Source organism: Diachasma alloeum, unplaced genomic scaffold (genome assembly GCF_001412515.2).
Source record: "Diachasma alloeum isolate Michigan unplaced genomic scaffold, Dall2.0 Dall_scaffold_78908, whole genome shotgun sequence".
Lineage (NCBI taxonomy): Eukaryota > Metazoa > Arthropoda > Insecta > Hymenoptera > Braconidae > Diachasma > Diachasma alloeum.
The window spans coordinates 1,376,725-1,399,048 of record NW_021683643.1 but is presented as its reverse complement, the minus strand read 5'-3'; the positions used below and the strand labels follow the sequence as shown (position 1 = coordinate 1,399,048).

The 22,324-nt window shown below is 37.6% G+C and overlaps 1 protein-coding gene across 1 annotated transcript in view; it reads left to right on the top strand.

Moving 5' to 3' along the window:
- The window catches only part of LOC107047839 (lachesin), a 213,754-nt gene that overhangs the window by 175,451 nt on the left and 15,979 nt on the right, over positions 1–22,324 (top strand). The window contains exon 4 of the mRNA XM_015270695.1: positions 21,532–21,742. Within this exon, the coding sequence (XP_015126181.1) occupies positions 21,532–21,742 (211 nt within the window). The remainder of the gene's footprint in view (positions 1–21,531; positions 21,743–22,324) is intronic.

Below are 22,324 nucleotides of genomic sequence, written 5' to 3'. Positions count from 1 at the left end.
GTGAGAATCTGATGTATTCGGGGATGAGGGAGTGGGTAAATAGAGTTGAGGCTGTTTGACGTCTGCAGGGAAAAATTCGGGGTTTTGGAGGGGTGATGGTAGCAAGGGTTGATGGTATCTTCACTCTAAAATCCAGGTAACATTGGACCCGGACATTCAGATGGAATTTTTTTATATAATTTTTTTTGTGGGATGAACCGGGCCAATATTTGTTTGCTTAATTTCTTTACGCGTCGGCACTTATATTACTGTATTTCATTGGAAACAATCAACAAGGATAGTTACTATTCCTTCAATGCACTGTTATAAATTTTCCACAAGTTTCAAGGAATTTTTCCATTGAAAATTTATAATTACATGAAAAAATCCGTGGAAACTAACTTTCAGGTTAATTATTCCGGGAAAGATAATTAATTAATTTGAGAGTGAATTTCTGTGGTTCCCGGTAGCTTAGTCGGTAAGAGTGCCCGGCGCGTATCTGGGAGACCCGGGTTCGATTCCCGGCTGGGTGAAGCGGAAATTTTTTCTCTCTAAATTCTAATTCTCTTAGAATTTTTAATTAATTAATTATCTTTCCCGGAGTTAATTTATGGACCCCTCAAGGACGTGGTCCATATACGTATATGGACCCAAGCAAAAACGAATGATTGTGTTCAAAACTGGATAATTCCAAAACTGTGACAGATAATCCAATGTCGCCAACGCCATACGAAACTTGAATAGTGTAGCTTCGATTTCTATTGCGTTTTATAATTTTTCATGCATCAGAATTTGTCGAATCTCAGTGATATTAAGCGCACGTCAGGCTTCGTAACAGAAAGGCCCCGTACGTGAGGGGTTAAAAATGAGGAGAATTCAGAGAAATCCCTCTGTGGATTTTAGATTTCTCTTAATTTTTGGGAATTTTAAAGGAATTCTCTGAGAATTCAAGGGAATTTGGCAGTGAATATTCATTTTCACTGGAAAATTCAAGTTAATTGTGGAATTTCTGTCTTCTTGACACTAAAAAGTAGGGACTTCACTTGAATTTTCAGAGAAAATTGAAATTCCATTGAATATTTCTCCGTTAAGGATATCCAAGTATCTTTCACAGTTTGATACTATAGATTCAACCATTTTCAATCATCAAATTTGTCAATTAAATTGCGTGAAAAAAAATTTTTTTTAATCATGAATATTCAGCTCTATTTAAATTACATTTTGCAGAACATTATTATCTTTTTAAACTTTTGTTGTTTATAAATAAATAATTGAAATTATTTAAACTTACGGAAACTTCATTATTTAGGCATGAAATCGATTTCTGGTAAAATTCTGAATATGAATATTTTTTTTACGATTCCGAACAAATGATTTTTATGGTGAAAATTGATTGTTCATAAATTATTTATAGATAATGCTCGTAATTTTCAAAAATTACAATTTTTAAATTATTTCATCAATCTTCATCCAAAAGAAAAGTTACTATTTTTTTTTTTTCAAATTTGTAGAATATTTTCTAACGGTTCAATATCGAAATTCAAATTCAGATCTGCAAAGTTTAAATAATAAAATGTTCGGAAACTTAGGGTCAAATGGCGTTCAGATGAAAGCTTTAATGTTCCATTGCAAAAGTAAAAAAGCTTTTCACTGGAGAAAAAATAGCCAAAGTACTTGGATATCTTTAAATGGAATTCAAGGTCTTTTTCCGGAAAATTGAGCCAATTTTCTTTAACACTGTGGGAAATATTCCCCAATATCCCCCCCCCCCCNCCCCCGCTGCCCCTTTCACTTTATCATCTCTCCTCATTATCCTCCGAAAGAAAATTGTCTTGAAAAAAAGTCTTATGACAACGAGTGAGGAGTTGAGAAACACGTAGTGCAAATGGGTATAACGTTTGCTCAGGAATAATGTGAGAAAGATAAAGCATGAGTGGATGGGAGTAAAATGATGGCTCGTTCGTGGTAGGTTGCTTGTCGTCGTCTAGTTACGTCACGTCTCGCAGCCTGTCACGGTGGCCTCGGTGGGGGATTGGTTGGCTGGGTTTTCTGGGTGTCGACGATGAAATGAGTGAGAGTGTGTCAGAGGGACTGGAAAATCAAGGGGGAGAAGAATTGCCGTGTGTTCTGGTTATGGAGGAACGACGGCTAGACAGTTCAAAGGAAGGAACAAGTGTTGATGTGACAAGATGCAAACCGAGAGTAATTTATGATGCGGCAGGGGTTGAATGTTGCGGGAAAATTTAAACGAAATTACCGGTCCCCACGGGACATGCAAATTTCCGTGAGACGTGGACTAGAATCGAAGGGGTAGGCATTGATCTGCATAATAATGTCTTTTATGTTATTAAGTCTGACAGAACGCGGATAAATCAGTAATTTGTATCTGAAAAGTTGGAAGTTGCGGTGAAATTTCAAAGAATTGTGTAATGAAAAAATGAGGATTCGATGAACAACAATTGTTCCATGAAAGTGAATGAAATTCACTCCATTCAAACCGCGATCAATGGGAGCACGGGATTTGACAGCACGTGGTGTCTACACACTGATAGAACGGATTAGTTATTGTTAACGAATGGATTTTGGTTGAAGGTTAGGGTCTATTCGGTCCCACCAAATGTTTATTCGTTAATAGTTAACGAATCTCGTTTGGAATAAATGAATCATTCTATCAGTGCACGGAGAAAAAAGTTGGAGAAAAATTACCGAACAAGTCCAATAATCGGGGAATGAACTCGATTTTCAATACTTTTTCCCTCCATAGTAGTGAATTTTACTTCGTTGGCCCGGGAAAATTTACTGAATATACAGTTGAAAATTGCCGGAATTTGGCACGGAAAATTCAGACGAAAATTTTTATCGTGTTCAAGTTCCACTGAAATTTCAGGTAATGTTGTCATTGAAAAATCAACTATTCCATTGATTTTCTGTTCAAGTGATCTGGAAATGATTAAAATACTTGATTTTCCGTTCATTTATTCTGTGAAAATTCAGAACAATAAGGAAAATTCAGGGAAAAATTGAAAATTCATGTAATTTTGTTTCTGAATATTTATGTTCCTCTAAAAATTCAATCATGTTGTGAAATTTCCATCTCACTCCCACTGAAAACTCATGAATTTCCGCGAGTTCTACTTGAAATTTCATAACCAATTTTTCCCTAAATTCGATTCAATGACACCTTCATGAGATTTACTATAATATCTTCCATGAAACTTCAAAAAATTTCCAACAGTGCAGGAAGACTGACTGAAATTTATGAAATTTAGTACTATTTACTCAATAGACAATTAACAATTCTATATTATCAATTACTCAATTCATCTTTAATTGGAAATTTAGATCATCAATTATTTTATTATTTCAAACTTCGATCATTACAAGTAAACCTTAATCAATGTAATGTTCAACGTCTCTTGATATTGAAGAAACCAATGATTGATAGCCATCACTGATTAATTATTAATGCAGCGTAATTTTGTGTTGAATATTCAGGTGTTGTCTGCAAATTCTTGAAAGTCGGAAAATTCTTGTACTCGCATTACTCGTAAATTTATAATTCCATTGAATTTTCAGTAGTAATTCAGTTGAAAATAATCGTATATTTCCTATGTAACAAACTTGTCGACAATTTTGCAGCACTCGGGGCATTAGATTACTCTGTCTTGCAAATTGGCTTGGGAGATGAATGTCGATGAAGGGTTGACGTAAACAACTAAAACCCTTTGCTCGGTCAGACGCGCCCAGGCCTTCAGGAAATGAGAGAGCTCTCATTACTGAAAGCGATACTGCTCAAGGGTATTCAAGTACACGTTAAATTCTCTATAAAACTCCGTTACTTGAAGTATGCTGTTTGCACAGAGTTGAACACTTGGAAAATATTCGCCAAACTCTCTTGTCGGCGAGAGAAGCCATTGACCCTAATTGTACAAACAAATATACGAACCTCGGGTGGAAGCAATTAAACGGCTTCTCCCAGTGAGTTATTTCTCCGTTAAAGTAACCCCATGGGTTGAAACAAATGAAAAGATTGGCGAATATCCCCGCAGGGGATTGAAAGAGGTTTGGAAAATGTAACGTAATGGAGACAAAAGACGATGGGTTCAATAAGCGCTCGTTAAAATGGCTCTCACGACCTTTGGTGTTGGGTGAAAATTCAACGGATCGTTAATGCAAAACGTAAATTACATTATCCATCTGGCTTCCAGGCATCCTCAACGGAGGGGAGTCGCTATATCTGTATGAAGCGCTGAAGTGGTTCAATTAATTTTGCCATCGTAACACTTCGTGGCAATAAACGTTCAGAGCGCGTTTGAATAATTGCCCGGGTTGCATGCTCGATGAGACAATAAGTGTACGCGTTCGTGTTGCTTTGCTAATGATGTGCGTGGATATTCAAACTCTTTAATGTGAATGACAAATGAAGATTTTTCATACCTCACAGTGGAGGCTATTGCAGCTCCGGGAAGCATTCGGATGCGCCGGAGGTTTATAAATTCTCATGGCTCCATAACTGAGTTTAAAGGTTTTCCATTATACTCGCAAGACATAATGAGGGATTGAGCTGAAGGCTTAATGAGGGATTAAACGAGCTGCATGGGCACTCGGTCATGCATTATATTACCTTCTCATACCCATTCACTGGCTTCTTTCATGATTATTTCATCCCTCGATGGGATTTTGTTCTCTATTTTTCGCTTCTGTTTTGGTTTAACGTTCTCCATGGTTTTTTTAATGCGCTTTGCTGGGATTTTCCACATGCACGATATTTACCGGAAGGTCCGTCTCGGGTACGTGTTGGCCGGTGTACCAGTGGCAAATATTTGCTGGGTGGAGTTGAATTAACTGACCGTTTACACGGGAAAAAACGGGAGAAAATAATCGTTTGAAATTATGGAATTCACAAGCTTGTTTTTCTCGTGGGAATCGGAGATTATGGAGGTTTCATTGCAGTAATTATTTTTCTACTTCGTGCTGTTACAAAACATGCGTGGAAAACAGTTTCTTCATTAAATTTTATGGAATTTTGGTTCTAATAATTTTTTTTTGTAAAATAATTGAAAGCGGGATCTTTGAAAAAATATGCGATTGTAGTATTATATTAAAGTCAGGAATTTACATGAAATTTCCATGAATGTTTTTGGAATGCATAATGTTAAAAATTTTTACCGATAATTTCCGATACACTTTTTTGAAATTTTCATCAAGTTATGGTTCCAGCGAATTTTTAAGATGGAGAAAAATTTCCTAGAAAATTTATGTGGTAGCACCATAAATGTGAATGTATTCTTGAATTTTCAATTAATTGACAATTCAGCGCAATTTTATTCTAACCATGCAAGTTTTTATTGAAAATTACATCGAATTTGCAGTGAAATTCAAAATTTCGGTTTGTTCTTTAACAATGTAAAGTTTCTGAAATATCCAATGAAATGTCAATTTTCAAATCTGTCTCTCTATATATATTATAAAAATCCAAATCGACTTCTGGTAATAAAAATTTGGTACTCGAAATTAAGACTCCGAAATTACGGGTCACAAGGGTTATGAGAGTTAGAATGAGGGTTATGAGGGTCACAAGGGTTAGATTAAGGTTCACAAAGGTTATATTAACGGTCCAAATAACGGTCATGGGGGTCAGAAACCAAGCGTCACAAGGATCAAAATAAGGCTCTCAATATCTTTCTATATTGTAAAAATCCAAATCGATTTTTGGTGATAAAAATTTGGTGCTCGAAATCAGGACTCCAAAATTAAGGATCAGAAATGAAGGGTCACGAGGGCTATAATGAGGGTCACGAGGGTCAGATTGGATCACAAGGGTCAGAATAAGGATCGTGGAGTTCATATGGGGTTAGTGAGCGGAGCGAGCTGGGGGCTACGCCCCCCAGTAGAAAAATGCAAATGATTGAAAATCACAAAACTTTAGGTAATTCTCGTTTAGAATTCTCAATCGAATGAAAATTTTATATTCAATTTTAAAAATGAGTTTGATAATTCAAACTGTCATTGATATATCAATTTCTTCACAGATTTCATCGAATTTTCAAGAGGCCTAAAAAGTTCCATGATTCCAAAAAATATCCAACACTCTAACGCGAGCTAAAAACTCCTAAATAAAATTCCGCGATATTCCTAACAAATAAAGTTGCCTTCTCCCTCCGTTCTCCCTCCAAAGAGAATAATTCATGAAAAATGCTCGACAAAATATCATAATTTTTTAAACCGCCAAGCGTCCATTCTCCGTGCAACAACGATGGCTCAAAGGCGTTGAAAATGAAATTTTAAAAAATGAAACAGTCAACTAACTGAGGACCAGAGCTGAAAAAAAATAGGTTAGTTAATGTTGTATACGGTGACTGGATGCCGAGAGATCGCTGAAGGATGTTTATTCTGCAGGGAGGGGATGAGTTGTACACACAAGGGTAAACGAGAGACGCGTCCCAACCGACAGCGTCTCTCTCCGTCGCTCCTACAATCCCGTTGGTGTACTCACTTGGCCGTACAAGCCGTTTGTCAAGTATCATATCACACAATACTCGACCCCACAACTAGCCCCCGCCCTCGGTCCCCCCCACATTTCTGTCTTCCCTTCGTTTTACGTCGGACACAACAGTATCTCCAGCTACTGACCTGACTCAACATAGCCCCAGCCATCCGTAGATCACGAGCCTCCAGAGCAGAGAACTGGGAAACGTTGTTTGCCCAGTGACATTGCCATTACCGCATACCCCAACCCCCAGAGTCGCCTCTTTCCTTCTTTTCATGCACATTGAAATATTTTTTGCTTCCGAATGTTTTTGAAAAATATAAAAAGGGTCCAACTTGAAAAACGACTCGTTTTTTGAAGTTTTTTGAGTTATTTCTGAGGAAATCGATGGAAGCACGAATTGAAAAAAATTGGCATATTTTTATATGGAAAGTGTGTTCGAACACGCACATTTTGTAAAAATAAAATTCAAATCGGTTGATTTTTACGGAAGTTACAGGCATTTGAAGATAAAACTTGCAAAAAAACATGGCTGTCCACAGGGTGCCTCAAAAAATCTGAAAAAATTTGAGAAGTCATATTTTTCCATATACAACCACAGGAAAAATCGGCAATATTATTGGCGATGGTGAGGGTTTTGACCTGGGTGAGTTCACATGGAATACCCCATATGCAATACAGAAGCAATTTGCCACTTGTATTCCCATTCTTTTTATTTCGTCAACTCTCGCTTGTTACAATAGTCAAAGAACTTTTTTTGAATTTTCCACACTGTGTGCAGAGAGGGGGACTCCACCAACTTTACCCTCATATCCGTGTAAAATGTGTATATGACATTTTCCTTGTGTTGGAATGCCGGCGGGCAAAAAGGGGGCAAAAAGAGAGAATAGCTCTACATTTTCGTCCGCAATTGGCCCGGAGGGCACGAGAGCGAAGGAAGTCTCAGTGAAAAGCCCAGAGAATGTCTTGGTCACTTAAACCACAGTGGGGACGATGATTCGCCGAGAAATGCACCGGAAGGATTTCTCTTCTATGTATTTTCCCGTTTTTTTTCCAGCTGACTCTTTTCTATTTCTCCTCATTCCCCTCTCGGCTCGGGTTATATACACACTGAGAGGTAAAAATCTTTGCCCATTGTCGTACAGAGACGACCCCGGGACGAGTACCTCGTGGGGGTTGGTTGACTCGTCCACCTCTCTTGACTCCATGACCTCGGGTAGATTTGGATTTATTTTAATCCTTGAGGACCACGAGCTATACTCTTATTCCTCTCTTGGTTGCTTTTTCATTCACTCTCGGTCTCGCATTTCCAGGTTTTCCCTTGCTTTTTCCGGTTGTTTAGAAACTAAAGGGGTACGTTTCAAATTTTTTTTTACTGTGAAAGGCTTAACTGGAATTGAATTTAAATGGTTTCAAGTCATTGGGACTCTTTAAATTCTTATTTGTTGTAGAGATCATATTATTGGGTCCTTATTTAGGGAGATTATCACCATTTTATGTCACCAAGATGTTATTAAATGTTCCTGTCTACATTATTCAACGGAAAATTCTCAGAATTAATGTCGAACATTTGAAATTCCTAGTGTTTTCTGAAAATTTTCAATTAAAAACTGGTTTTCGTCAGTTGGACACCAGATTTGTATCAATTGTTAGGGTCCATGCCCGATAAAAATTCTAGGATCTGATCTTTCTGACTAGTATTGGATCTGAAACTGGTTCACATTCAGACAAACTGCACTCAGAATACTGAAATGAAGTTTTTACTCAATTAAAATTTTTTTTTAGTGCAGGTTCAAATGTTTAACTTAAATATTTGATCTAAATAATTTCTTCATTAATGATGAATAAAGGTTTTTCTTACATTAAGAAAATTTCTTTCTGTGATAGGGGAGGATGGGGCAAAACGGCCCCCCTTCAATCGTCAATATTTTCCGATTCAATAATCCGATTGGGATGAGTTAGAGCTCGTTTTGAAGAATGAAAAATTATCTTCAAAATGAAGTTGAAACTGGGAATTTTCACGATATCATTCACAAGTTATTGACAATTGAAGGGGGGCCGTTTTGCCCCACCCTCCCCTACTAAAAATTTATTATCGCTCCGGCATTGAAAGTGACTCGAAAAAAAAAGAAAAAAAAGTGGGTGTCAGGCAGTGAGGGTTTAAACATAAGCCATATATTATGCTTGATCACCGTTTTGAGCCGTTATATGACCCTCATTGCCTGACACCCACTTTTTTTTCTTTTGTATTCTGACCCTAATTTTTTAACCCTAACATTCTGACCCTCATTTCTTCACATTTACATTCAGGCCCTCAGCATTTGACTCTAATATTCCGACCCCCATTTTTTAATCTCCACTTTTTGACCCTTATATTCTCACACTTAGAGTCTGACCCTTATATTACACTTAAGAGCGCTTGGTGCAACCCAGGCTGATCCGAAATAATCATCCTCGAATTGAAACACCCGTCCCCCATTCAAGTATAAAATATACTTGAATCAGCTATAAAGTATCCTCAATTCAATTATATTTTTTTCCGTACGAAACTATCAAATTGTTTATTTAATATAATTGAATCCTTTCTTCTAAGACAAGTAAAAAATTTCAAATAAATATTTTTACGTGCTGCAAATGAGCCATTTTCCCGAGTGTGCGCGAAATTTCCGCTCGGCTAGTGAATCCAGATTCCACATTATGTATAGACAGATGTCCCCTCACCTCTCATTTTCGTCTTCCCGTCCGTCATCGTCACATTCCCCATTCCCCCATCATCTTATTCCACTTGAAGCAGTCAACCTTTAACTCACCCAACTCCTCCAAGCCTCTTCGTAGACAGCTCTTAAATCAATTGATGCTCCCAGCACTTCTTGACTGCGTAATTGGAAGGAAGGAAGGAAGCGCATACCATTGGGTCGAAGATGGAGACGTTCAGCGCATGGTTGAGCGCTGACTCCAGGGGCGGGGGAGAGATAGGCGCTATCTCTCTATATGCCTTTTTACTCATTGATATATATGCGGAGGAGTGAAGGGCCGAGAGTAGAAAAGATGCGTCAAAGGAATCCTTCAAAGGAGCAGTACCTCCACGAAAATTCACCGGTGACGACAGAATTTTATGATTAAATCATCTCTTTACCCGTTCCCCAACTGTTACCCCCAAGGGTTTCTTAATGCAGAAAGCATATTCCACGTTAAATAGCCATTTCGCCTTTGACTTTATGACCTCATCACTCTCTTCGTTTCCATCAATCCAGACATAAATGAATGATGCAGTCACTCCCAATGTCCAATTTCTGTAAATAGCCAGTCGTAAATGAATGAAACAAGGAGGTAAGAAATGAAATGGGGAAATGGAGAGAGAAAAAGTGCTACTGAAGACAACGGGATGAGGTGCCACATCCAGGAACCATCACCTAACATGGGCCCGTGTGTTGGTGCCATGCAAATTTAACTTTTTCTCTTGCGGAGAAACTACTCTGATGAAAAGTAAGAGATAAAAGTACTACCTGGCTTCGGGAATGTACTCTGACTTCTGGTGAGTCAGTCTGATGCAAATTACTTTCGATTTCATTTTCATTCTAGCACCCGACAAATCCCTTGTTTTTAGCCGAGAGCTTTTCAATGGAAAATCGTAAATGTTCAGCAGTGTTGAGGAGGGTAAATTACTTCTGTTGGTGAGAGATCACGTAGGACTTGGGACGAAACAAATTGTTTATTCATCATCAAAAGGGGATTTGAATACGAGACAAAACTGGGGACAAATTCTTTCAATTTAGGGGCTTTTAAATGTTGCGATGGTTCGTGGATTGTGAGGATAATTACGTTGTCCTTCATTATGAGTTAAGAATTGAAGCAACTGTTGAAATGAAAGATGGCTGGTGAATTGTGAAACGATGGTTGAACTGAAAATTGACAGGAACTGTTGGGGCGAAACATAAAATTTGAACTTTGCGATATTAGTTGATGTATCAACGGACGATTGAATTGAGCAATCGGAGTTGAACCGAAAGTTGACAGGTGAACTGTGAAGTGGCTCGTTTTTTGCCTACCATAGAGGGAGAAGTTTGGATTTTCAGACACATTACGCTGACTTTCAGGAATATGTCAATGGATAGAATAACCCTGACAACCAGGGATATTTTCACGGATGTAATAAGTGATAATGTCACTAAAAATTTATTATAAAATCACTGAATTTCAGTTTAATTATTCCGAGAAAGTTAATCAAAAATCCGGAAAATTTAGAGAAATTTCTCCTTTACTTCCAGATTTCTCTGAAATTTCCAGGAAATCCTTAACAATTTCTGGAATTCCCTGAAAATTCAAGGGAATATAGCAGTGTATATTCATTTTCATTTGAACATTCATGTAAATTGTGGAATTCCCGTGTTCCTACATAAAAGAATGGAACTTCACTGGAATTTTCAGAAAAACGTGAAATTGCATCGACTTTTCCGGAAAAATTTAGCCAAATTTTTACAACATTGTACACTGTTAAAAATTTTCAACTGAAATTTCAAGGTATTTTATCATTGAAAATTTGTAATTTCATTGAACAATCCGGGGAAACTGTAAATTTCAGTTCAATTATCCCGAGAAATTGAATGGAAAATCATAAAAATTCACAACAACCTCTTCTTAAATTCCAGATTCCTCTAAATTTCCAATTAATCCTTGAAAAAACTCTGAAATTCCAAGAATTTTAAAGAAATTCCCTGAAAATTCAAGAGAATTGGGCAGTGAATATTCAATTTTCCCTTGAAAGATCATTCAAATAGTGGAACTACGGCCATCCTGCCGCAAAAAATTGGGACTTTACCAGAATTTTCGGAGAAACTTAAAGTTCCATTGAGTTTTTTCTCCTTAAATCGAATTTAAGAATTTCCCAAATAAAAAATGATCTTAAATCAAACGTCAATCCAATGCTCCAAATTCCTCATTAAAATTCTCAATAAAAAATCTCAAATCCCAAAATACTCCCTCTCTGCTCTCAACGTAAACAATCATGCTCAAATCAAGCCAAATAAACTCGGATATCCTCCCCTAGTCTCTCAACATTATAACTGATGCCCCGCGGCAGTACCCCATCTTTACACAGGTAGAAACCAAGCTCCTCTTCTCTCAAGGCTAGATCTTCCACCATCGCCCCCGAATTATTAGAGAATCACACTGAGCGAGGAAGGTTGAACCTGTAGACTAACTGGCGTACGATAATTAATCCACTTCTCTCTGGATAAATACCCTGCGGCTTAAAGCGCACCATTGCCAGGGCCAAGCGCACCGCACTCCCCACGTTTTCCCCCAGTTTAACGCAGTCGTGGCCATTTCAACCTCTACACTACTCTCTCTATCCCTCAAACCCTCTGCTTCCGCAAAACCATAGTCAACTAAACTGGTCTACGTGTACAGAAACACGTGAAGACCAGCACGATGTTATCCAAGTCTGATGGTTTATCGCTGTGGTTTACTCTATGGATAGCTTAAATTCTCCATGCCCTTTTAAACTACCTAAATTTTCATATTTCATGCTAGTTCATCATCGCATATTTATCATGTGGGTAAAACCAAGCCCAGTTAATCCACAAGTTTACTTCATCGTACGGTCAAATTATTCATGCGAGGAGAAAATGAAACTATGCGAGGTCATCAAAATTTGCTCCCTTCACTTCTCTCGGCACAAAAAATACAATTTTTTACACTACATTGCAAGAATGAGACATTCGAGTAAAATAAAACACTACATTTGGACTTTTTCCATATTTTAAATTAGAAATTGACAATATCATGTATTTATTTAAATGAAAATGTGTTAATTACGTGAAATATCCGGTTGGAAAATATTGAGGTTTCAAATTTCTGGTGGATGTCAAATTTTTGAGTAGCAGACACACAAAAATCACTCAGTCAATTGAAAATTCAAGCATATATTTACTGAAATTTTCTTGATTTCTATTGATTTTAATGGACAAAACGTTTTCATTGACTTTTTTCATTAAATTTTCATTTTTCACCGATGGAATTTGATTCTAATGAAGAATTATTACAGGATTATAAATACATACACTGCGCCTGTAACTAAAAAATCTTTGTTTTGATCAAGAAAACATTCATTTATATTAACTAAATTATTCATCCGATATCAATAAATATGTAAATGACAATTGCGTTCAACTTTGAATGAATGTTTTATCACGAGCTATTTGTTCACCCATTTATTGATTTAAATAAATTATGTTTAGAAAGTCAAGAAGAATTTTCTGATTCACAAAGCACAAAAAGTTTTAATTTTTTTATCTCTAATCGATAATAGATAATTGATCTCTAATTTTTGAGAATCTATCACGAAATTTCAGTGTTATCTGTGTTATAATACAAATTTCAGAAATTTGTCATTTGAAAGATGAAATATTCCATTGATTTTCTGTTGGAATGATCTGAAAATCAATAAAATAATTGATTTTTCAGTTCAATTATTCCGTGAAAATTCTGAAAAATCGGGAAAATTCGGGGAAAAATTGAAAATTTAATGAACTTGTGAAATTACCGTCTGACTCTCACGGAAAACTCATGAATTTTCTTCAATTCTACATAAAACTTGAAATTTCATGACCATTTTCTCCTAAACCATCCATGAAATTCCGAAAAATTTCTAACAGTGTAAATGCAGTTTTGCATGACTATATGACTGGAGTGAAAAAAAATGCCAACGAAATCACCTCAGCCGTTGTAGAGTTATTCAAACATAAATTTTCGTAAATTTTGAGAATTCTTCTTCTGATAAATGAAAAAAACAATGATTAATCAGGAAATTGTTGGTTCCATCCACAATGGGTCACACTCACTCCACCCCACTCTTAACAGTCGCACTCATTTTTGGAGCGAGCGGAGCGAGCAACCGGTCTCGCAAAATTAAATTAAACGATCGAAAAATAAAATGATTTTTCATTTTATTTTTCCTCGTGTGGCTGAAACTCCAATTTTATTTCCTCTGAATTTCTCAGTGGAAAAGACAAGACCAATGGGATGGCGCTGGCTAATTAGTATTGGACCTTGTTCGTCCCCGGGTCTTCCGGGGAGGGAGAATCCCGTCTACTAGACGAGACCAGGAGAAACTGGGCGCGTTGCACAAGGGGTGTCTTGGGGGTAGTTCTCGTTAATGAGCCTCCAGTAACGATGCCCCTGTTTCCTCTTCATTTTTTTTATTCGCTCTCACCACATGCCCATATATTCCGCAGTCTTATTCGCCTGCATAGGATCATCCCCTATAATTCAACCTGGTAGTTTGCCTCGCTCGAAGAAAACCACCATCAAGATTTCCCCCTCTGCCCCCTTGGGAAAACGATTAATGGTCATTATCATAGTCCTCCTCCTTCAAACTTTTCACTATTAATCAATTAATGTCCAGTTTGTGGAGAGGAAGCATTACCCAGAAAAGGGGAAACGAATGATGAAAAAATCATGGGAGAAATGGGTGATGGAATTTGCAGGAAATTTGCAGGAAATTCCTGGTCAAAGGACACTATTAGGGAAAAATTAAAATTTCATGGACAATCCACTAGTAACTTTTAGAAGACATGGAATTTGATATTAGGGGGAAAAATCATGAAATTTCATGTTTGTAAACTTTTGTGCCGCAGGAAGCATAAAAAATATTAAAAATTCTTGATTGAAATCTTGGGTCAACTTCTTAGAAATTCATATTTATTAAACAATTTATAGAAAAATCAATGGCAACTGTGAATTTCAGTTTAATGATTCCATGAAAAATCATAAAAATCGGGAAAATTTACGGATTTTCCCATGAAATAGTGAATTTTCAATGACAGAATTCCTTAAAATTTCGGTGGAAATCTTGTTAGAAATTCCCAAGTGCCGTGGAACTATAATCCCCTAAAAATTCCCCCGAACTGCACCGTAAATTTCACCCAAAAATTTTCCACATCCCCGGTTACATGAATTATTCTCCCTTCCAACTCAACACTGTATCGTCTATTTATTTACTTTCCAGAGACCGCCGTAAATCAACTACCGTTCTAAATGCTTCATCGATAACCAAGTTCTCCAACCCTCGAAAGTCCTCCAGACCTCAAGCGTCATTTCAAACCCCACCTCGATATATCAACCTGAAACTATTCCCACAATTTCTACAAAGTTACTGCATTGTTTCCTCTTTGATATTCGAGGCAAATCACCGCTCTCATTCTCATTCGACTCTTTTTCCTTCATTCCTCCATTGAGCTCTACCCACTGTGAGTACTCCCTCCCTTCCCCCCGCCCCTCCACACTTCACTTGTGGTCCAGTCGTGCTGGCGAGGACTCCATAAATCTGGCTATTGCGTGCACTCGGCATTCAGCCAATAAGTGGTACGTGCAAGGTAGACCGAATCGCGTTAGAATCGTGACACAAGTCTACTGAACTCCCCTCTCCACCCACTTTTCACATGACCCCCCGCCCCTCCCCCGCCGCTCCCTCCTCCTCTCATCCCATACCCGACCAGTTGTCAATATCGAAAATTACAAATTCGTGGGAGCACACCGAGTGCCTGCAACTGCAAGCCAGCGACTCTCCGGAATTGCCCCCAAAATAAAGAAAAAAAATTGATAATAAAATGATATTGAAAATAGATCAGAATCTCGTCACTCTGGTTGACGCCATTGAGATGAAAATTGAATAGAAAAAAAAATAATCCTCCGCCAAACAATGGGAGTAAATGGGAGGGAATGAAACGACGGATAGAACGGATATTCAGGATAAATGAAGGCTTCAGAGATGCTGAGTGAGATTCATTTCCCCGTGAAAATGCTATTTTCCAAAGCCATTAATATAAATCGACGACAATCTCGTCTCGACGCTCAACAGAAGACTGAATGCTCGTTTTCATCGTGAGTCGGAGGGAGAACACGGTAGCGATTTCATTTTGAATCCCTCCCAGTGGTAACATACGGGGATATGTTGGGAGGGGGGTGAAGGGTGCGTTGAAAAGCTGAAGAAAAACCTGCCAACGGGATAAGTTGTGAACGAATTGGAAAATATTCTCTTCATGTGGAGAATACAGTCGAGGAATGAGAGGGTTTGAGGGGCGGGGGCAGGGGGGAATGAGAGAAATCGCTTTTAAGGCCGCGAAGAGTGGTACGTATGTACAATTTCACCCTTGGAAAATTCTTTGAAACGTCTTTGGAGTTTTCCACGTGAACGTACTGCCACTCTATCCATATATTTTCAGCGTTAAAATTGCTGTGTACATCTCCTGCTCGATTACATGTCTTCTTTTGTGGGGCTTCTCTCCCGTATACACACAATCACTCTTTCTCGGTTGGGTCTTTTTTTTTGTTTGTACACGCAGTTGTCGGGGCAGTCCCCTGTGGAGTCACTCGGCGGTACGTGGGCGGTGGGAACTGCTGCGGAAGGACAATTCTTGAGGCGAGAGGTGGGTTCTTGATTAGGGATATGATTTCAGGGCTTGAGAGGACGGGAGGTAGTCAACTGTTGAAATGACGATTATATTTGAAGGTGTGCGGAATTTTTGGAATATTCAGGAGGCGAATTGTTAGACGATTTTTGTTAACTTTTGTGTTTAGTTTAGTTTATTCACCCAATATGTAGGACCTCTCGGCCTTTTACATTTTTGCATCCTTTCCAAGTACGGTGTTAGGAAAGATAATAAAATGGTGATAATAACACATCTAGATAAGACATTTTGGTGTCTCAAGCTTAAAGGTAATTGAAAATCTGGGTAGTACATCGAATAGTTCGAGTAGTATTTTTGATCTTAATCCTTCGCTAAGTCTGGAAGACAAAAAACTGGAGAATTAGTTCCTCCTCGTAGTGAAGAGTTGACAGGACTGCGTTTACGCTTCCTATGTTAATTTTTATGTTAAGTTATATTAATTTCTGTAGGATTGATATAAATTTTCGTAGGAGTGATATTGCATTTGATTTTGGAGATTATTATGGAATTTAGAATTCTGGAGAGAGTTCAAGGGAATCCATGCATTTTCAGTGGACGTTGGACCGAAAGGTGATAATTTACCTGAATTTTCCATTGAACATGAACATTGCGGACTAAAATGATCGGATTTTTTGTGACTTTTTAAGAAATTTTTTGGTATAATTACACTGGTGAAAAGAAAGATTGAATTTCATGCGTCATTCAGTAGGAATTTTCAGGAGATCAACATTCAGTCACCGAAAATTCAACGAATTTACAAATTTTTGAGCAGTAAAGTGACGAAAACTTCTCAACTCACGTGAATTTTCAATCAATGTTGAATATTCAGTACCAAATTACGCTGAATTTTCAATTGAATACAAATTTTAAAAAATATTTATTTGAATATTCCGGATATCCATTCATTATCACAGGACAATTGCAGGAAAACTTACAGTTTCTTATGATTTTTTCATCAATTTGCAAAAGTTCTGAAATTTCAGCTTCATTAAGCGTAATTAAGTAATCAAGATGTTGATTGTTCTAAATTACAATGAACCCTGAAAATAAATCTATGAAACAATATAATATCTACTCAATTGATGAAAGCACAACACGTCAAATATTTTTTGATAATCAATAAAAATTGTGTCATCTGCCTCCGATTCCGAAATATTCAGTGACCTGAGCTCTGAGCGGAATTGACTTATTCCGTTTTACGACTTCAGTACTGAATCGAAAATAATATTCTGCTTCCAAGAGATTCTACTCCTCTGTGTGAGGGAAAATCACGGTAATGGGCAGTCATCGACGATGACGATTTCACAATTGCTTCTGGTTGAGGTAAAATCTTCAGTAAATGCAGAACACTCTCGGTCCCTTTTCGAGTTGACCTGAGCAGAAAATGGCAAGTCTTATTCCATCTCGGTATCGTCTTTTTCTTCCTCCCTTCTGCCGAGCTCTGGCATTCAGTCCCCGGAATATCCAAAACCATTTCATCGCTTACGCCACTCGGCAAATTGAGATGGAGATGGTTTATTCACGGTAAACTGCAGTCGCTTTACATTCACGCTTGCCCGGGCAAAGCTCCATCGATTCCGAGGAATACAAGATTATGCGACATTTTTTTTTCTTTTGAAACACTTATTCTAATGCAAATGCAGTTGGTCTTTCTTAGGGAATTTTTTGTTCGTTGAAGCAGGGAAATTCGTTCTCGATAGCAACATTTTTTACCTGTTCCCTTGAATCAGAATGGGGAGAAGTGCATAGATATTTTTTTATTTTTCCACAATGATTTCATCGATTGAGCCCAATCTGTCAGTTATTTTCGGGATAGCTTCGATTTGAATGGAAAATACCTCACGTTCAGATTTCTAGCTTTCTTACTTCACATGGGTTTTCCAATACTGTTTCTAATTTTAGAAGTTTAGCATACTTTCCTTGAATATTCCTTTTTTACTTAATAATTCATTCCTCAGATTGACTTGGCCTCAATTTCCATATTTGAGATGCACTGTTGAAGTTTGTTGTGGAAATTTGTATCCCGTCTCTGTTTTACTGACATTTCAAGTGATTTTTTACTTTAAAATTCACAATCTGATGAAAAGATGAAAGGCATTTGTGAATTTCAGTTTAGTTATTCCGTAAAAATGAATACAAATGGAAAAAATAGAGGTAAATAAATCCATGAATTGGCGATGAATTGGATTTGGTACTGAATATTCGTATTTTTATTTAAAAAACTCAAGTACGCTGTTCGAAATTTTATGAAATTTCAAATTTTAGGTAGAATTCAAGGAAATTCATTAAGTTTCAGTGGGAGTGAGATGGAAATTTCACAACTTGATTGAATTCTCAATTTCCCCCTGAATTTTTCTGATCTTTCTAAATTTTCAAGGAATAATTGACCTGAAAAATCAAGTATTTTATGGCTTTTGAGATCATTCGAACAGAAAATCAATGGAATATTTGATTTCTCAACAACACGCTTCCCTGAAGTTTCAGTGGAAATTAAACACGACAAAAATTTCCGGGATTTTTCATGTTTAACAGTGTAAATTGGGGAATTATTGTCTTCCTCGGGCTCAAAAATTGAAAATTCCTCCCAATTATCAGTGAAATTGGAAATTTCCCGATTTTTTCCGCCTCAAATTGAATCCAACATCTTTCTCCCGAAAATTTCTTCTAAATTTTCCGTGAAATTTCCATTTTTCCCAACAATATAGATTTGACGTTCTCTTACATGAATAAAACAAGAAAAAATCCTCTGCAAGTGTTTAACATTTTGTCATTCCACCGATTGAGAATTAATATTCATCAACCGGATGAATTCCACTTGTCTTACATTCTCAATTCAACAAAATCCCAGTCAACTTAAATTTCTCCTTCATAATGAAAGAATAAAGAAAAATGCAATCTTTTGAAAACTCATTTCATCGCAGCGCCTGTTCCACTCGGATATCCTTAAGATGTTTATTTTCATCTTGTTTCTCATTAAACCGTGCAAACTCTCGGCTTTCCGGCGTGAGGATGAGCCTGAAAAATGAGAGAATGAACCAGCAGAAAGAGGACAAGTGAATGCAGTCGGTGTATGGTCAGACAATGAAGCAGAAGACTCAATCTCGAGTTGAGGATTCAGCGAGAAGTTGGTAAAGTGAGATTTTTACTCGAGTGAGTTACGAACAAATCTGCAAGCCCGTGCACTCTCTCAAGCTTTACAAAAGCTCTATTTCGCCATGTAAAATGGTGACACTAGCGCAAAAGTGGAACGAGATATTTAATTCCATTCGTGCGATCGTATTACTCATGCCCATGTATACGACTGTGTTTCAGCGTGAGAGGAAACAGCGACCCGAGTGGGTGAGAAGCGAGGGTAATGTGAATAATACAGATATGATCCTTCTTCTCTCTTTTTATACGCGAGTGCTCGGACCCAGTGGATCTGCTGATGATGACGAGCAGCCCCGGATATTAAGAGACACGGAAAACGTATTTTCAAAATTTACATTTTAATAGAGAAAACCGCAGAAAACCCTTGGGCTCAACTTGCTGCTCTATCAAATTTCATCGTCACTCTTAGTTTATTTTTCATGGGATTTCTCATTTTTTTCCCTTCTGTAGTATTTCAACGCATGAGAGCACTTTTTCCTCTTCAGTATATTCATCAAAAAACAATTAAGTGAAATTTGTCATGCGGTAGTGGTATTGTTTTTTCTCTTTCGCAGACCCAACTTTACCGAACAATTAGTTAACTTTTTTTATGGAGCGAAAAATAGAAGGGAGGGAAAACATTCTTGGGAGAACAGTTTGTTATGTTTCACTTCTTCTAGTCATTTTGCAACACTTGAGAACGATTTTGGCTGAGTTGCGATGGGAAGGGTGGGGAGAAACGCTCGAGGTAAACGACGTGACTTCGCTAGTGTCATGGGGGTAATTAACGAGTCTCCATAGTCTACCAGGTGTGGGAGAAACACCTACGAATGCCAGTGGGGATATGACCTATGTGCTTCGTTCGTATTGGACGAGGGTACGGGAATAGTTTGCTGTATACCGTAGAACGGTACCTGTGAGGGCATCGGTGGAAGCGAGCACGTACTCCCATAATTGTCGAGGGGTGCCAGTGAGACAACCCTCAACGTCTGCCCATAAAATGCCCAACGGTGCAATATACACCCGTTCTTTTCACTCGAACGGAGTAAAAAATTAGGAGAGAAAAAATCAATTGGGGAAAAAATGCAAAAATGATCAAAATACTGGGGTTTAATTTCGAATTGATTAACAACGAGTATTTTGATCGATTCTGGGTGTACAACAAATTTGTAACATAGTTTTAATTGTTTTGATTCTGATTAATTGCAAGAGTAACATAATTAACACGATATACATTCACTTGAGTATTTCACAGCACAAAATTAGGTTGACTTGAATATTTTCTGGATTATTACACTGTTGGAAATTTGTTGAAATTTCATGGAAGAAATTATAAATCTCATGAGAGTGACATTGAATCGAATGTAGGGAAAAAATGATTATGAAATTTCAAGTTTTAAATACAATTCACGGAAATTCACGAGTTTTCAGTGGACGTGAGATGGAAATTTCACAATTTGATTGAATTGTCAGTGGAACATGAATATTCAGAAACAAAATGACATGAATTTTTAAATTTTCCCTGAATTTTCCGGATTTTTCTGAATTTTCACAGAATAATTGAACTGAAAAGGCAAGTATTTTATTGATTTCCAGATCATTTGAACAGAAAATCAATGGAATATTTGACAAATGAATTAATGACAAAATTTCCTGAAATTTCAGTGGAACTTGAACACGATAAAAATTTCCGGAATTTAGCACCGAAAATTCAAACAAAATTTTTAGCTGTGTAGTGGGTGGATGAGTGAATATAATTCAATTTGGTTCAACTGATTTGGATATCACCATTTGGATAGAATGGTTAAGATTGAATATGAGTATTGGATGTTAGAAATTGGTCCTGGATCTACAACATACACAGCGAAAAAAATTACCTTTGCCAGGGAACTATTTTCTTGAGGGAAGAATTAAATCTTTGGTGAACGTATTTTTCCAAGCCCGTCGAATGTCATTGGCGGATATTGAAAGTCGATATAAATATTAAAGCTGGTTAAAATTTGTAACATAGTTTTAATTATTTTGGTTACATTATTTATCAATAGATATAATTTGATTTTAAGATTGATTCTGATTAATTGGAAGAGTAACATGCTTAACACCATATAAATTCACTTGAGTGTTTCACAGCACAAAATTAGTTTGATCTGAGTATTTTTCAGATTATTAGTAGTTGGATGAGTCAAGATAATGCAATGTGGTTCAATTGATTGGAATATTGCGATTTGAATAGTATGGTTTCACTCGATTTCATGAATTTCAGTGAAATAAAGCTGAATATTCCTCTTTGAAACGGAACAGTATCTCAATTTCAGGCCCCACTTTTTCTAGTACATATTGAAGAATTCTCGTCGAAGACAAAATTAAAGAAATTACCAGTGAAATTTTAAATGTCATGATTTTTCCCCTCTAAATAAATTCCAACGTCGCTCTCCAGAAATTTACAACTTCACTGAATGATCATTCCATTGGCTTTTGTTACAGATATCCTGGATGAGAATGCATGATATGCACATACTCACATCGTCGACAATCACATACACCAGTGACGCGAGATTCTCAGTTAAACATCCGGAGGGTAGTGATGAGTGGCGATTAACGATAAATTTTGTACAACCGAGAGATGCTGGATTGTACGAGTGCCAGGTCAATACAGAGCCCAAAATGAAATTGGCCTTTAAACTGAGGGTCGAAGGTAATAAAAATTTTAATTCAAGTTGAGGATACACAGTGTCGATCAGACACATTCAATTTATCCTACCGTCTCACCCATTTCCACCTCATCCTCCCCTTTTAAACTCACTACGACAATGTAGGGCAATCGGGTATCGCTGTAGTGATCCGATGTGAACGAGGCGGAGAACTGAAACTTGAATGGAATGAGGGGCAGGGGGGGGGTGGAGGAGTGGGGATATGCCTTCGGCACACTGATTAATTCAACTGCGACGCGCCTCAGCCTCACTTTCCCCTGTCTTACTAGCTATATCTTATCCGACACGCCTCGAACAACCAAGAAGGCAAACTCCCTCACACCATTCATCCCCCTCACCTCCACCGCCCTTTCTTCAGTCACTGCACTTCAATCCCAACCCCCTTTCGCCTATCGCCGACATTGTCTCGACCAAGAGAGAAGACTATCAATATTTGCGCGTGAAATCTAGCGCGAGTCGTCTCGAGAGTTGGCGGGTAATCTGCAATGCAAGCATGGAACGAGACAGTGGGACGATACGTCGGGTCGGCCGGAGGGGGTTTGAGGGTTTTTTGTATTTAGAACTGA